The following is an 18,401-nucleotide window of genomic DNA, read 5'->3' on the forward strand; positions in this document are numbered from 1 at the left end:
AAATGGTGCTGATTACTATCATAACTATTAAAACAAAATTTAAAAAAAAATTCATCCTGAGCAGAATGTAGTCCTTTAATGTCTGTTTAAGCAACTCAAACTCCATAAATTAATGAATATACTTGGGAACAATAAACTGCATTAAAATTTCAACTAGAATTACCTGAAAATGTTTCTACATGGACTATTAAGAATTAGCAATACCTATTAAATGATATTACTATCGTCAGAATATTCATAATAATACTATTATAAATATTCTACACAAAAACAAATTAGGCAAATTTAAACTAAGAAAATTAAATACTTCCAATAAAATACAAATATATTAAGTGAATAAATATTATAAATATATATACATTAGCGTGTAAATTTTATTAAGTGCAAAGGAATTTTACAATTTAAAACCGATAAATAAAAAATAAGTGGTATAAATCAAAACCAGTGCAAAAATACATCAGCATTTAAAAAACTTTGCAATATAAAATAAACTGATCACTAGATGAAGCATATTAACTTAAATACTGTTCGCTATCGACTGAAACATGCCTTTATTGGAAAAAAGGGGATTTACTTACAGATATTTTTATCATGAATTATCAATAGAAAAAAAAAACAAAATTAATCAGTAACTCAACATTAATAACATTAACATACAGTGTTTATGGCTGAATTAAGAAAAGATAACCAAATAACAAAGGGGAGAGAAGAAAATGATAAAAGCAAATCACCAACAGAAATTGCATTTTCTGGTCACTAGGAACAATATAAATTTATTAAATAAATATTCTCTACTCTTCATGTAGGTTGATCCCAACAAAAATCCCAATAAATAAAACCTGGAAATTAAAACTGAAATTGAAAACATAAGAAAAATTAAAAGTATGTAACAAAATGGGAACATAAATTCAGAACTGAAAAAACGACATAGATAAAATCAGAAAATATAGTGGGAATAACATTGACATATTGTACATCTGATTATTATCAGTGAAGAGTTAACTTCTTAACAATCAATAAAAACAATTAAAATGCTACAAATTTTCATTTTATGACAACCCAAATAAGTAAGAAAAAGTCCAAAAACAATAATTTTTTTTAGAATTTTCCTAATCATCATCAATGTAAATGAAATAGAGTCAATTATCAAAACACAAAAACACTTTTTCTAAAAAAATAATTATTTATTTATTGAAAAAAGAAACGTGACTAAAATCATAGTACAATTTTTCATAGAAAATCAAACTCAACCTGAACAATTTTAAAACAGATATTAACAAGTAGAATGATACCTGAATCAGAAGATTTGTAGTAGCATCAGGAAATATTGGTGACATAATAAATATAACTAAAGGATAAAAAAAAAAATTACAAAAATAGTGACTGGGAAGTGAACGACATCAGCAACTTGTTTCCTATATGTCTCAGAAACTTAAAATTATTTTGTTTTTAATTTTTTATTTAAGTATACCTGTGGTAGCCATTTTTCTTACAATGCATACACCTATTTTTATGATTAAGGGTTTACAGAAAAAAATCACAACTCTAATATTGGTGCTGGAAGGATGAAACAAAAAAATTAATTATTTCATATTTTCCTCATAGTTTCTCAAGGTAAAAAATTGGTCCAGTGGTTTATTTACCTATCGCTCTTCTTTCTGTGAGAAAATTACCAATAAAGTAGTGAAATTTCACTTTGCTAATTTTTTTCAAGAAGCAGGGATGGCATATACAATTTGAATTAATTTTTTCATATGTAAGTAAATGTTAGTAGTTTTACCATGAAGTTAATTATACTTACCCCTAAACTTTTATGAATTGTTAAAAACTATTTTTTTTTTTAAATTCAAAGTTTGGCTTCAAATTACACAGATGGGTCTGGTGATAAAAATCTCAAATTTGCACAACTTACAGTATTTTTGTAGATGTTTATAGCAAATAAAAATTTTTCTTGTGTATTGAACTAATAAAAAAGTTACAACCTCTCAAAAATCATGAAAAACCTGTTAAAAGTTAATACCATTTTGACTCACTAAATAAGTGCTTGAAGGAGGTTTCTTGTCTTCTTGGCACTTTAGTACTTTTATACTTATTATTATAGTTGAAATAAACTTGTTTGAACCATTCAACTGAGTGTTCATGTTTTAACAGGTGCTTGAAGTCATTTCCAGTCGTCAGGAAAATTCATGTTGCAATATGCTCATTTATACTTGTTGCATCATTTAGTTTTGCAGTTACAGACTGGTCAGTCTAACATTAGTCAGAGTGACATCTTTACAGAGTGTCTCAAATTTCATCCTGTGTTTGGTTTTACTTAATAATATTATATTTACAAATCTTAAAATCAGTTAAATTTTTACATTATTTTCAAGTAATTTCACATACAACAATGGAAGAATTATGTTCCATAGGAATTTATGTGAATGAAGAGTGTCATAAAACAGTATAGGTACAGTGCAAAAAGAACTCATTAAAATTTGTGTATTTAGTGATGAAGATCAACAACTTATTTTTTTAGATGTTATTTCAGATGTCACTAGTGTTTGTAAATAACATGAAAAAATTTTTTTGTCAAAATTCAGTCACCTGTGTGGACAGTTCTGCTGTGACCCTTTAAGAACTCATAAAAAAAAAACCAGTTAAGAAAAACTTTCTTAAGTTTTTTGTGTTACAGTTTCTTGTGTTAACTGTTTCAAAAGTACTTCTCAACAGAACAAAGAACTATATGAAATCTTAGTTTGGGTAAGTTTTACAAGCATTTTTAAATTAAAATTTCAACAACATAGGGTTAAATCTAAAAAATATACAAAACATGTGAGGTGCAAAGAAGACCCCCCCCCCCCCCGAACTTAAGCACTTGTGAGTCAAAATGGTATCAACAAGTTGTTCATGATTTTTAAGAGTTTATAACTTTTTTATTAGTACAATACACAAGAATTTATTTGCCATAAACATCTACAAAAACACTAAGTTGTACAAATTTTGAGATTTTTATCACCAGCCCCATCAGAGTTATTTGAAGCCAAAATTTGAATTTAAAAAAAAAATTATTTTCAAAACTTATACCTACATACAAAAAAAAATAATTCAAGCTGTATATGCCATCCCTGCCTCTTGAAAAAAATTAGTTTTTCATGATCAACTTTATTGGTAATTTTCTCAGAGAAAGAAGAGATAGGTAAATAAACTACCAGTAGTTTATCCAGTAGATTGGTCCAGACCAATCTTTTACCTTGAGAAAATATGATACATGCAGGAAACAAGTTTGTAAATTTCAATATTTTTTTTGAATTGTCACAGGCAACCAGCTAATGTTTTTTTGGAACACTTCAAATAAATTGACCCTTTTCACAATTTAAAAAAAATAATGAAAAAAGAATTAAAAGGAATAATGAAAATAAGCAAAAGATAATTAGGTAAAGTAAAATAAATCTCCCTCCATTAAAGTATAAAAGAAGCCATAAAAACAACACATGGAAAGACTATCCTGTTAAAAACATACCACTCATAAAATGGTTCAAATTTTACATGATTAAATATGTATACAATATATGATGTAAGAATGATCATATACATCAAAATAAATAATAAAAAATACACTGAAAATACTGTATGAAATATGTCAAACTAGTGAAAAAATTATTAAAAAAAAAATTTTGCAATACATTTGAAAAATGAAAAAAAAATTCAACAAGAAAGATTTCATCAGTAAATCGAAAAAATGGCACTCTCATTTCTGCTTTTACCTATTTGAACTTGGCTATTGTTTGTAAAATGAAACAATTATTTTCCAACTTTAGGGATGATTACATAAAAGAAAGTAGAAGAAAGAAAGGAACTTAACTTGAAAATAACGAATCGTAAATTCATAAAGAGCATCAACATTTTTTATAATACATTAAATGTATTTGAATATGAAAATATAAGATTACACATTTTAGAAAAATAAAATAAAATAGGAAAACGTTTCTTTACGTACATTGAAAAGTAGTAAAGCGAGTTTCTACACCACTTTTCACAGTTCTACACAGAGTAGTTCACCTAAAGTTTTTCTCTTAACATGATGGACATAAGGTATTTATTACTTCAGCAAATATTTTAACAAAAACAAAAAAGTACAAAAAATGTAACTAATCACTCATAAAAAGTGAATTTTCAAAGTGATCAATTGTTCATTTATAAAATAATTCTCTCATACTTAGAATACAAGGAATAAGAGATTTATAATAATCAACAACAACAACTTACCATCATAATCAAGTGATCCATCAGAGCGGATAAAGCTGGCATTAAGGCTGTTATTTTGTGAAATTTCAATACTGGAAGTTGGTTCACTAGTTTCTTCATTAACAGGCACTGATTCCACTACCTCCCCTGAACTCTGCACCCTGCTGGAATCATATTGCAGAGTAGTATCACTGCTGACATAAAAAAATAATAAAATTTTTTTAACAACATTTATAACCTAACATGAAATTACTAATACACGATTGTTTAATTATTGAAAAATCAATGACATATGATGACTTTTTCCATTGAATTCTGCATTTTTCAGATTTCAAAATTATTTTTCGACAACAGTTTCTTGCCTGAATACACGAAATTATTACTAAGTAGAAATGTAATAGCAATCACAATATCTTGGCTATATCTTCCTTCTTTACCTGTCAAAGTTTCATTTTCTAGTCTTACAGACTAATCGATAAAGCACACCATAAAATTCATCAGAAAATACAATAACAAGAAACCCAAACGTATTACACAGGGTAATAAGCAATGGTAGAAAAGTGCCAACTAATTGCAAGATACAATAACATATTAAAGAAATTATTAAATAAAAAAAATAGTGTTAACTAAATTTTAATTAAGAATTTTTTTATGTTAAGATTATGTTATGATAATCTTTTTTCTATATTGTTGTTTCTGTCGAAACTCAAATGAAATCAACCAACTTTCAACTTTTTGGTTAAAAAATAGGATCATAAATCTGAGTGGGAGGGATAAAAGAGAAGTGGCCATGACAATAGGAATGGGCTTAACATCACTATTTATCCAACGATCCCAACTCAGGAAAACTCAGTCAAAAGTAGTTTTGAGAATGGCAGTACCACAAAACATGTCACCTACAATGTTTGAGTGATAATCTAGGAAGGGCAGGAAATAACTTCAAATCAAAGGCAGTATCAGTTTTAATGCATAAGTAAAAGAATGGCTGGCTTTCATATTTTGATAATATACTGCCATCATTAACTTTTTATTAGCCAAATACTTTATCGGAGTGTACAAAGAAACTACATATACAGTTAACTTTTTATGAGGATTAAATTCCATAACTGTGTCTCTAATCAATGGTACTTTATCTTAACTTACTTTCTCTGCAATATACAGAGTTATTTAATAAAACTACATATACATAAACTCATTTATCTCTATTTATATATATAGTTTTTTATCAATGAGAAAACCATGTCCCGTTAAAAGGTGCTTTTATACAGTAAAAGAAAGAACTAACTAGTAACCTAAATAATAATCTTAAGGCGTTTTGGGTGATTAGACAGTTTGAAATTATATAACTATAAGAGATAAAATCATATAACTGTAAGAGACAGTCAGGTTTAAATCAAAAGAAATTATCAAATTATAACATATTGTTGTACGACTTAGATTAAAAAACATATATTTATTAATTTTAAAATAAAAATCTTTTTCATATCTGAAAATTTCTTGTACCAGAACGCAACCATCACACATATTATTCCTGAATGAGAGGTTTTAAGTAAATTATTCCCATAAAAAATGTGCAATACTATAAAATGAACTTTTCCAGTAAGGGATTATTCATTAATGTAGCACTATGTTTTTCAGTTCTATTACTTTTCCTACTATGCAAGGGTCTGCAACATTTTATTATGATGCAATCACTACCTCAAGCGTTAAATATAATGAAACAATCCCAAAATCTTATTACTGTCACCAATTTACTTAAGTTTTCAAAATAAATTTTTTAGTCACCTGGAACATAATTTTTTTTTCTACCAACTTAAAATAACTAACCGTTTTCAAATTATGATATCCATAATTTTATACCTTGAACTCAATGCTCAAGACGATCTGTAGTTTTATGAATACAGTTTTTATAATGAAATGTAATAAAATGTAATAAAAAATAGCTTATTTGAGTTTAGAGTTCATCTTTTATCGCGTTAAAATTACTATCAAGTCTGAAAATATATATATATATCTAATTGTTATTTGATAATCATTCATCATAATCTGTTGAAATTGCTCGATTTTCTCAGAAATTTTTCCTGATGGAAGGTCTGCTGGAGTGTGTCACCTTTGATTACCTGGAGCAATCTGTATAACACCCATACCACCAAAATCTCTATGAATCAATCTTCCTTATCGTCTCTACTTCTGTGTCACAAAGTTTAATGCAGATTCAAAAGCATTATTTACACGTTTAATTTTCACGGATGCTGAACAGTGACTTACTGCAACAGCAGCAAAACAGTAAATCATACTAACACTGCAAATTAAGGTCACATTCGATGACAGTCCCTCTCCTGTGTTACAGATTACTGCTATAAAAAATAAGGTGGACACATTTTGATCACATTTCAAACAGTGATAAAGATGATAAGGCATCTCACAAAAATTGAAAGGGCAAAAATTCAAAAAATGTTTAGAAACAACCAAAAATAATTAATAAGGAATACTATGATCAAACAACCAATAAAATTTGATTTGATGATGACTGAACACATTATAAAATATTCAAAAAATAGAAATTTAGGTGATCGCAGCAAAACTATTCTTATATCTCATTCAATCACTACAAAAAAACAAAGTAACAGAGAGTAGAAGAAGAAATAATCTGTTGAAATAGGAAAACAAATTAACCTTTGTGAAAATAGAAATAAAGAGAGCTGATAATCTATTACAATTTTTAGAATTGCATGGACTATTTTACAAGTTCAGTTTTGAGGATGTGGTTTGTGCAAACAAAAAAACCTTTTAAGCGAAATCAGAAATTTTCTCTTAAAAGTAACCTCTATCATCAATGAATCAAACTCAAGACAGTACAGGTTTAGCAATTAACAATAACATGTCACGGGGGTTTATTTTACAAGTAAACTGACCTAAAATATTTTCCTGTTAGTTTAATCATGTTTTTTCCTGTTAGTATAAAAATATATACTTTTAATGTAAAACAATAATGGCATAGAGTTTCCCATAATGACATAACTTTCCCAGAAACTAGGAATGTTAAACTGGAAACTTATTCTATTTTCCTTGTATGAAATGGAATCTAAATATATGAATGAATGATAGTTGAAAAATGGGGAACTGCTGCAAACTTTTCTAACTATTCAGAGAAAATAGTAACAAAAAAAAAACAAATTTAAAGAAGTTTTTTTTAAAAATATGTTATTAAAAATGTAAAAGTAATTTCAAAGTGTTTTTTGTCTTCACCCTTTTACACGAATTTAAATAAGATTAAACAAAATAAGAAACTACCTAGTTAACTAAGAGACATTAAATTATGTGAAAAAATTTACCTACTCTAAAATTTTGATATATGGGATTGATGATGAATTCTGTATATCCTGGCACCCTTTACCAAAATGAAATTGCATTAAATGTCCCATTATTCAGAAATCATCATATCAAATTTCATCCAAATCAGTCTATTTAGTATGGATATTTCTAGCAAAAAACAAACCAAGATATATACATCCTTTTTGAATTTTTCAATTTTAAACTTATGTTTCACGGTTAGAGTTGTTCATGAAACATAAAGAACTGCTAAATCCCAACAAGCAAATTATGACAAGATTAGCACACTTTCCCTTATACAGAATATTGTATATAACTACAGTCAGAAAAGTAAAAATAAAATTAGTTATAATTAGATCAGCTGTTGCCTATTATACAAATAAAGATATGACATTATCTAAGAAACTATGTAATACCCTGACACACATTTAATGAGAGGAAAAGTGGAATTTTTTTAAAATTTATTAAATAAACAGTGTTACATCCATACATTTTAATGATTTTTAACAACTCTAGTTTTTAAAGCAAAGTTAAAAAAATGATTAAAAATTCTCTAGAAGAATTGTTCTGATCAAAGGATAAAAATTTATCTACAAATAAACAGATGCCAAGGTAAAGAGAAACAATAAATTTCTTTATATTTTAAAGTATACAAAATGCACCTCATTTCATTTTCTAAGATACCTAACACATGTTTCTTTAAATGTTACCAAAATATAAGTGGAAGAAAATAATCAGAGATTGTTTTACTGATGTTAAAACATAAATTCCATTTTTCTATCCAAAATTTAAAAAATTTTTTTTTTTTTTTTTTTTAAATTTTTATTTTTACTTAAGATAATAATTAAGCAACTGAATGCCACTATAGACATCTCAACTGCTGTTCCTAAGTTTGAATAGCTTTTATTTAATAAAAATCACATTTTATTTTTAAAGACATATTGTAAAAACTTAAATGTTATTTTACCCTGATCAAATTCCATGTTGTTTGTAGATTATTTAAATTTACAAAAAAATTCTAATGTATCTGCCTGCAGAAATTGTTGCCAAACAATCTTTCATATCAATGAACAGTATTATCAAAGAAATTTAAAAATGCAGTCAACCGTAATGTAAGAAAATTATGTGCACAGTGCAGCACCCCACAGGCATGACATTAAATACTCTTTTTGTAATAATTTATAATATTTTTAACAACCGTTTTCATACCTCCTAGTATTGAAATAAGTGCACTATGCTGTTACAGCATACAAAGAGGTAACATTTTTAAAAGCCTTTCTCTTTTGCTTTCAACTTTTCTTACATTTTTTTAAATCGATAATACTAATTTATAAAGAAGTCTAATTTTTGATAACAAAAACTAAAACTGTTTAATTAAATGTTAAAATAAAAAGTTTTGTTGTGATACCCAGGGAATAAAACTGATTTTAAAAGATTAAAACATGGACAAAATGAGAAAATAAAGTTGACCCCCATTTAAAACATTTTAACAGATGTGGAAAACTTGAAATCACACTAAAAAAGTACATAAAAAGTTTTCCTGCACTTTTATTTTTAATAAAAATGCCTTGTTTAATTCAATAATTTTTTTCGTAAAACTGTAAAAGGTTTTTACAAAATCAAAATTGAGCTTAGCTCAGGTATTTCTTTTGTTTTCCAACCTACATAAATATGAAAATGCAATCTTTATAAAAAAGGGGGCTATCTATCGGTAGTTTAATAGATCAGTACCTTTTTTATCGGTTTATTTATTTATTTCGGAGATGGATGTTAAATAAAAAATAAAGGTAATAGAATTTTCAAATTATTCAGAGTAGCTAATTGTTTACAACAGCAATAAATCTTAAGTTATACATATGCATATACGTTACAAATGCAACACAAAAAGCTGGTTTTAAACAAGTTTTACCGATAACAGAAAGAATGGAATTCAAATGAAAACGAATGAATGTATGCATGATGGGTATCGGGAAACGATATTATTCCATAATAAACGAGCTATGTAAAGTCCATAACTGTCATTAACTATGTAATACCAAGCGAGGCGGAATAGGTTAGGTGGTGCGTTAAATGTCAAACTTAAAGTAGAGCAGAGTCTGGTATCCCGACGTACTCGGAAACAGATTCGAGACCCCAGGTCTACAACAGCCGGTATAGTTCGTACACAGAGTACGGAACTAGCCGAGAATTCTAGGTCAGGCAGTAAAATCAATCCCTACAGTACTAAAATTTCCGCTGAGTATCAAATTACAAAAATTAAATTAAAGGTAAAAAAAGTTCAAGCAATTAAAAGTGCAAAAATGGATTAGTCTAAATACATATGTATTTAGACACCACCACCACCACCGCCAGTAAAAGCTACAATCTCCACACGTTAAAAATACGCGAAGTACCTTGGAAAAATTTATAAAAACTACATGAGATGTTATATTTTTGAACATGGAACACATTTTCATAATTTCACATTAAAAAAATATGTTAAAACTTAATGCATATTTATTTTACATATTTTTAGTTGTTTTTTTAAGCGTAAAGCGCTTAAAAAAGATTTATTTCGTACAGTAAGCGTATAGCGCTTACTATACGAAATAAATATTTTTTAATAACAAACCGAAACAAATTTAAACTTTAGCAGAAGTTTTCAACTACATCGTAGTCATCGTCAATGTCACCGAGCATAAATACAAGCATTTCATGCAAGCAAAAAACTTACACGAATTAAACATTTTTCATCTGGATCATTTCATTATTAAAATAAATCGCTTATCGAATAAATTATAAAAACCCTACTTTTAATTAAAATAATAATAAATTTATAACAGGCCTAAATTTTATAATATAAAAGTTTTCAAATGAAATTACATTAATCTGATTTTTTTTTAGGTTTAAACATAAGTTATGAAAGCAAGTTCTTTTACACGCAAGTAGATCAATAGATATGAAAAAAAAACTCCCTTTCAGGAAGAAACAAGAATTTGTATACGTCTTCCATATCCCAAATTTAGGTTGGAGTAAGTGAATAAAGGATCAAACCCGGTGTTTACGCCATTCTGGCATAAAGTTTTTCCGTTATTTCTACGAATTCCCAGCTAGGGTAGGTCCCGTTGTTTTGTTACAAGGAATGTTTGAATTCCACTTGGTTTCGTATTGCTGGATCTGTAAAGTCCACCTGTCTCTATTATTGTTATTGTATTCGAACCTCCCACCGTCATCCTTAGCGACCGCGCCTATTATTCTATCGAGTTATTTCTGACTACCCTTTTCAAACACCCGTTATTTTTTCGTCCCCTTACTAATACAAACACACACTATCCTGTCCACTACCTGGATCTGGTTACCCCCGCCTTTTTTCGCCATCTTTTCGGCAGAGTACCTCCAACATCTCACCACTGCAGTCGCCTCGGGCAATACTCTCCTGCAAACTCTGTGGTAACATCCACGCTCAAGCAGAATTTCAAACTCATCACTACACATTTGAAATTCCACGCCTCATTCTACCACTAAACCACATCACGCCGCTGTATTCCTGATTCACCGTGCGGACTACGCCCAGGACTACATAGGTATTCTTCCGTACTTGCTGTTACGAGGTCATCTCTGGCAAATATTTGTGTGCTACAGGCAAGTTCAGTTTTTCATTACTCATTACGTTAAACCTTTATGTTATCATTCAAATTTGTGGAACATTCAGTTCATCCTACCTATGCCGTTCAAGTTTCAATTTCACTTTAGTACAGTCACGACAGGTCACTTACTGAAGGCTGTCATTGTTCAGCTGCAACCCATTTCATGTGCTCAATTAAGTTCAGTGTGATTATATTGTAATTAACTCTTTTGTACTGTAATATTATTGTGTATTTTTCTACGTCAAACTAGAATTACATTTTTACATTATTTAACGTTAAGTTTGTGGTTCATAAATCAGGAAAGGCCAATGCCAATCAAGATTTACTTTAATTTATTTTTCTAAGTTTATGACATTTGTGCATTGCTAATTTTTCAATATTACAGCATTTGTCAGTAATGCAATAGTTTTCAGACATACTATGTTTATTGATGTCATATTTTTCTAAAGTTATAATTAAACCTAAGGTGTTTCATGTTATCCTTCAGGCTTTGTCAAAAACGTATATTGTAAAAATCTGTATTTAGAAGCGTGTACTCATGTATTTTTTCAGTTAACTATCATTGTTCAGACGCTGATTTCAGCTGATGTATTAAGTAGTTTTTAAGGTTATAATAATTAACTTATATCAAGTTGTTCTCATTAAAGTCCAATTTCTTTTGGCAAATACTAGCTGTGTGTTTTTTTTATTTTTTAACTTTACCCAACACCCGGCGTGAGGAGTAAACAATTAGAGCGCACAAATATATATAAAAAGAAATTAATATCCATAGGAACAACAATCACATTACTTCACAAATATTTATTAAACAATTAACAAGTACATAATTAATTAATCTCATCACTCTGTTTCTCATCAATGTAATGTGTGAAGTTTTTAAAGAAAATCTTTTTACTCACAAATAATTTACTTTTATGAAAGAAACAATTTTAAACATTATCCTATTTCATTGCCGAATTTTTATCATATAAAAACCGCTAATAGTATTTTTATTTAAAAATCAATCAGCCGCTATTTACGCTCCAGACGCTCTTACAGAATATATACAAAAAATTACGAGCAAGCACAATATTCTATTCAGAAAGCATGCGATAAAATCAATCCGTGGAAAAAAGGAAAAAACGGTTTTAAATATAAAAACACAAATCTGACCTTATCTTTTTTTCCTCATAATACATGCTTTTTTTACCTGATGAATTAATTACCCACGCAATCTCGAAGCATGGGAACATGGAAATTGATTTTGTAGCGTATGAAAAATGATTAAGTCTGATCGCGATTCGAACCGGGTTCGAATCCCCGTCAGGCTTGATAGTATCTCGGCCTTTAATTCCGACCTCCGGGTGAAAGGCCGAACGGAGATCAGCAGTGTATTAATTTTGCCTTTCGAAATGTGTATCTAACAATTTTTATTTCTAGAACAAAAATAGATTTCTCAACCTTGATTTTAAGGAAACTATTTACTGGAAATCACAAAATAACTTATTATTAATTAACCAGAAAAATTACAAAGAATGACGATAAGTGAAGACATCAAATGCAGGTTGCGGTTATAACGAATTAATAAATAAAACTGGATTAAGCAATAAAGACTTTTTATTTCGAACGACTGTTTATTTAAGAGCGTTTATTTATACCTGGAAACATTTCTGAAAATAAAGTGAAAATGTCACTACTTTGACTGCGCATAAATTAATTCGAATTTTTATGCTTCCCATCACACGACGTTATATATTAATAGGAATTGTGGTAAGCGGCAACTTTGTGAAAATATAATAGAGTTAACTGATGTAGTAAAACTAAAAACAAAGGTTTCAATACACATATGAAGACCGACTGAAAATGAGATTCCAAAGACATTTACAATAAAAAATTGCAGGGAAATATAAAAACATTGAAAAATCAAACTAGTTAAATAACGACTGGTGGCAAAATAAAGTGATTCCTTTCACTTGAGTCAGGTACAATTATTTACAAATAAGAAAGTAAAAGAAATTTATTGCTAATAAATCTAAAATCATATCCCGATCTAGGTTCACAAAGAAAAATTTTATTTGTATCAACAAAACATAAAAATATGATGTTGCCACCACAGACTTCCTTGCACGACTAATAACTTCTGATTTTTTGTTACTCTTTTTATTGAATTATTTATTTTAAAGTTTTTTTTTAAATCGAAGGTTAATAATTATTAATAAATCAATATATTTAAATTAAAAAAAAAGTTAAAAAAAGGAAATGAAGTCTATTCAAACCAATGTGCCTTCCTCTTGTAAGATCCAAATATTTCATTTATTAAAATTTCATTTGTTTATAACTCTGGAATCAATGAAAATAAGTAATGGATATTTCCGTTGAAATTTTAAAACCTAAATTTTTGGCGATCACAATACATACTTTACTTCGTACAAGGAAAAAAAAAGACGCCTTAAAAAATTCCAACTATAATAATTCAAAGACAAACTACTTTTTATGTCAAACTTTTGTAAAGGATTTTTATACATCCGTTTTCAAAGAGAAAAGCGACAAAATTCCTAAAATGTAGAGTGAAGATATATTTCCTTAGAATAAGGTAATAAAGTCCACAATGAAAAATATCTCAACGTCGTTACTTAAGTACAACTACCTCATAGGATCTCGACCACTTCAAACCAATTTATGATACTAGACATCTGTTTTTGTTTCTACTACGGTATTAAATAGTGGTACATTTTCTAAATGCAGATTTATAGAACTATTACCGTAGTTAACTTTCGTAGCTTGAAAAAGTTGAAATAACACTTTGTGAGTTAAGTTAATCTTCTACCTGAAATAATTTCATTTAATTTAGTTCATCTTGATTCTTAACTACTATCGTTAATTTGCTTCCAATTTATAAGTATGTAACAGTGGTCCCCAAACTTTTCCAAGTCGCGGCGCCCTACCCTAAGTAAACTTATGACTAAGTAAGAGATAAAAATAAATAAAACTCTTGTATCTTCCTTATTTTTTTTTTTTTTTTTTTTTTTTTATTAACATTAAATTAATAATTATAAATGTCTTGGTTCAATCATTTATGAAGCTTTTACAATATTTCGCGGCGCTCCTGTGAAGAGGCCGCGGCGCACAGGTTAGGAATGATTGTATGTACAATAAATTAATTAATTTCATTTAATAAATTTATCACGAATTCATAATCGAATTTTCTTTAATTAAAAAAAAATAAATTTTGAAAAATCTGAGCCAAAATATACGTAAAAAATAATCGTTTAAAACAAACAGATTGTCCTTTTTTAGAATAGCATTATTGCTAGCTTAAACAACACATCAAATCGTGTCTCGTAAATGCTACGTTAGATACTGCTTACAGAAAAACCAGCGCCCGCGTGAAAAAAATCTTCCATAAATCGTAGAAGGGGCGAGGAAATTTTCGTCTTGATTACAGATTGTGAGATTGCATCTCTACCGAGCGTTAGCTAACTAGTCTGGAATGCGTGAATATATATCTCGTTTTTATTTCAATTTTTCCAACCAATTTTTCCAAAGTTTCGCATGAAAATACATCGAAAATAAGAATGAGTTTAAGGTCATTTATAGTTGTGCTATAAGAATTCAACATACTAATTTATGATAATGAGAAACATACAAAACAAATCTCATACTATCTACGCGACTAGAAAATTTTTCTTTCAAAAGTTCTTCCTCTTAAGTTACATTAAAGGAACTTAACTACGAAACCGTCAGTGGAAATTACTTATAATGAGCATCAGTCATTTTGTAACGAAACTAAAGTAATCTTTCTAAAGTAAAGAAAGCTGGAAAATTTCTCTCCTTACGGTTGGTGAACCTATGTCGTAATGGCCACACTAGTCATGCACACACTGCATTGTTGTCTGTTAAGTTGTCGCGTTGTAGTATCTTCGATTACGTGTCAGTTATTACGTTATAAAATAAATAGGAAAATCGATGTTGCCGCCGAATGTGAAATACGTGGTCACAAGTTTTTTAAACCATCAAAACGTTAAGCCGGCTGAAACACATGTGCAGTTGGTTGCTGTGATAACGTAATGAATGAAAGAAACGTCCGAAAATGGTGTAAAAAGTTTAGAACAGAATTAATGTGCATGATGAAGAACGTTCAGGCCCTCGATAATCACAGAGAACTTGTTGAGACGCGTCGATGATGAAATCAGAAAAGATCGTCGCTCAACGATTTCCGACCTGGCCCTTCTTTTTCCTGAAGTTTCAAGATCCGTTATCGCTCGCATCGTTCACGACCATTTAGGCTTCAGAAAGGTTTGTGCACGTCGGGTGCCGTACGTCTTAACGGAACGCCACAAAGAAATCTGAGTGGGATCTGCTTTGGAATTTTTGATGTGCTACACAGAAAAATGCGATCGAGTTCCTTAATTTGACTGTTACCGGCGATGAAGCATGGATTTCGTATTACACACCAGAGAGAAAATGGCAATAAAGTGAATGGCGTCATCCTCAATCACCAACCACACCGACAAAGTTCAAGCCACAGACATTTGGACGCAATCTGATGGCCACAGTCTTTGGGGATCGGTTTGACACACTGCTGATCGATTTCATGCCACGTAGAATAACTATAAATGCAGAAGCTTACTGCGAAACTCTACGTAAGTTACGGCGCGCCATTCATAATCTGTTACGTGGGTGGCTGACCGACGGCGTCGTCCTGCTGCACAACAATGCCGTCCACATGTTTCGGGTCCGACATGTGATTTAACGAGAACATTTCGATGGGAAATTTACGATCACCCGCCATATAGTCCGGACTTAGCTCCTTCTGATTACCAATTGTTTGGGTAATTGTAAGAATTTTTGAGAGGTAAGCGATTCGAAGGTGACGATGAACTTAAAAATGCTGTTAATCGGTAGTTAAATGGACTGGCGGCGGAAGTATACGACGAGGGAATATTGAAGCTGGTGTAACGCTAAAATAAATGTCTTAATGTGGCGATCATATACAGAAATAGTATAAGGTATGCAGTTTAAGAGAAACAAAGAATATTTATAGTTTTTAGAATTTTTTTTATTTTACAATGAAACGGTCTTTGCTTTAGAAAGAAACTCTCGCAAAAATAAATAAATGCAGAAGTCAGACGAGAATCTTTCACTTTTTACTTCCTTGTATGAGGTAAAGGAAGTACTGTGATAGCGAAACATTTCGGTTTTCTTATTTCAACGGAAAAAGTCCATTATGACCATCCCTGAATCCATTTTGACTAGTTTCTGCGTAGTTTTACTGTATGTATCTCGCATGACTCAAAAAATCCCTTTCGGCACGTCGGAAGTCAGAGGTAGATTTCACCTAAGTACGAGATAAAAATGATTTCCACCTTTAAGTAAAGAAAAACTTCAAATTTATTCAATACGACTATGGCTGTATGTGAAAAAGTTTCACATGTTTAGCGTACGACAAGGCCCATCTTCTTACAATTGCAGCAACATTTTGGTCATCGCTTGCCGTAAGGGCTAGTCATATCCAAAACTGTTAATTTTTAGAGGACTAACGACCACTTTAAACCTATACTGTGCCTATTTCGGGAGGTATAATTTTTTTTGTCTTCGAAACCCCATTTTTTCTACCCCCTGCGCCAATTGGTTGGTGATATCAAAAAGCTTTAGTTTTAGACCCTTATCCACAGAATAGTAAGAACTTTAAACGAATTCGATATTTTACCTAATAAGAAAGTTAGTGATATTTTGTTTTTTTTCGAAAAAGCCCCTCTATTTCCACCCCTATGGTCCAATTTTGCCCATTAACGAACTCGACAGAGATTTTGGGTCGTTATATTTTATGTATCAACTTGGAAGTGATAAAAATTACGGCAGTTATCGTGTCCACAAGAAAGTGAAATTTTATATATATATAAACTTTTGAACCGACGGTGGTTTTGGGGTCTGGGGAGTGTGAAACGCGAAGATATGTCGTAATTTACCGGAAGTCGAATAATGGTACCCATTATAACGATTAGCCGTAGGATGTTGAAATTTTGGATTTAGCACTGTTGTAACAACTAGTTTTACACCCCCTTTTTTGATGTAATCGAAATTAAAATTAACATTTTAATTAGTGAAATATTTGGATCTTCAAGGGAAGGCACATCGGTTCGAATCAGACTTTTGTTATTTTTTAATCTTTCTTTTTATTTATTTTTTTTTAATTTTTCTTTTTTTTTAAATTAAGTGGTATCATTACGGAACAATTGGGAGTGAAAAAAATTGTCGTAGCTACTCAAAGTAATCTCAACGGGGACTTGCACCGAAGTTTAATGAAATAGGTAATTTTAAAATGAAAAAATGTGATTCGGATTAATCAAATTCCACACTAAAAATGGATCCACAGTACTAATCAACGTGCACACTGAAAACATTTTTTTCATCCGAACTAATACTATTTCAATTTGTATAAATTATTGAAGTTGATGCTATAACAATTCAAACATGCATAATAAATTATTTATTTACATGAAAATGAAAATCAATAAACATATAGCAGTTGTTTCAATACTACCACCCTAAATAATTTCGGGATATGACAATTAACAAGACTGATATTTACTCGCTATAAATATAATTGCATAGAAAATAAATGCAATTTTATGTAACATAACTATGTTAATTGTAAATTAAAAAATAATATCAAATACAAATGTTAATTAGTAAGTTCTGTACGATTCGAAAAGTAAACTGCCCATTCTGAATTAAAATAAAGTAATCGTTGATCAATAAATAAACCAAATCTAAACAACTACTAAAATCTTTGTCGCTTAAACAATTGGTCATGCATATACCAAGCCATGAGCTAATTCCTCGTAATAAAAACACAGATATTCAATTTTTATTTCTGAAAAAACTAAATATTGGTAATAAGGTTTGAAAGCTATAAATTAAAAATTAATATATTTTTTCTAATTTTCATATATTAATTAAACTGCTACACTAATATTCGCGTAGAGGTGGGGGAAATACCTGAAGTAAGGAGAAGTGGAGGAGGATGTATATATATAAGCCAATTGGATTACACTGCATTAATCAAATTGCTACACCGACCAACCTAATTCACAAAATTAAACATTAATGGGCAAGGGATAGATAGTGTGTTCCACACGGAATTTGCAATCCCTATCAATACAAGTATTAATGCAACAGCAATCATGTCAAAAAATAAATTTAGCGCAGGGCAAACGTTCGTAGAAATTTAAA

The 18,401-nt window shown here is 29.7% G+C and overlaps 1 protein-coding gene across 6 annotated transcripts in view; it reads right to left on the reverse strand.

Annotated features, from left to right (window-relative positions):
* Window positions 1–18,401, reverse strand: part of LOC142321696 (oxysterol-binding protein-related protein 9) — a 365,914-nt gene that overhangs the window by 39,038 nt on the left and 308,475 nt on the right. For 3 of the 6 annotated variants that reach the window (XM_075359985.1, XM_075359988.1, XM_075359982.1), the window contains one exon: window positions 4,249–4,421. In XM_075359985.1, the coding sequence (XP_075216100.1) occupies window positions 4,249–4,421 (173 nt within the window). The remainder of the gene's footprint in view (window positions 1–4,248; window positions 4,422–18,401) is intronic. The other 3 variants (XM_075359986.1, XM_075359984.1, XM_075359983.1) reach the window with 3 other exon arrangements.

Source organism: Lycorma delicatula, chromosome 3, assembly GCF_047948215.1.
Source record: "Lycorma delicatula isolate Av1 chromosome 3, ASM4794821v1, whole genome shotgun sequence".
In the NCBI taxonomy this organism is placed as follows: Eukaryota; Metazoa; Arthropoda; class Insecta; order Hemiptera; family Fulgoridae; genus Lycorma; species Lycorma delicatula.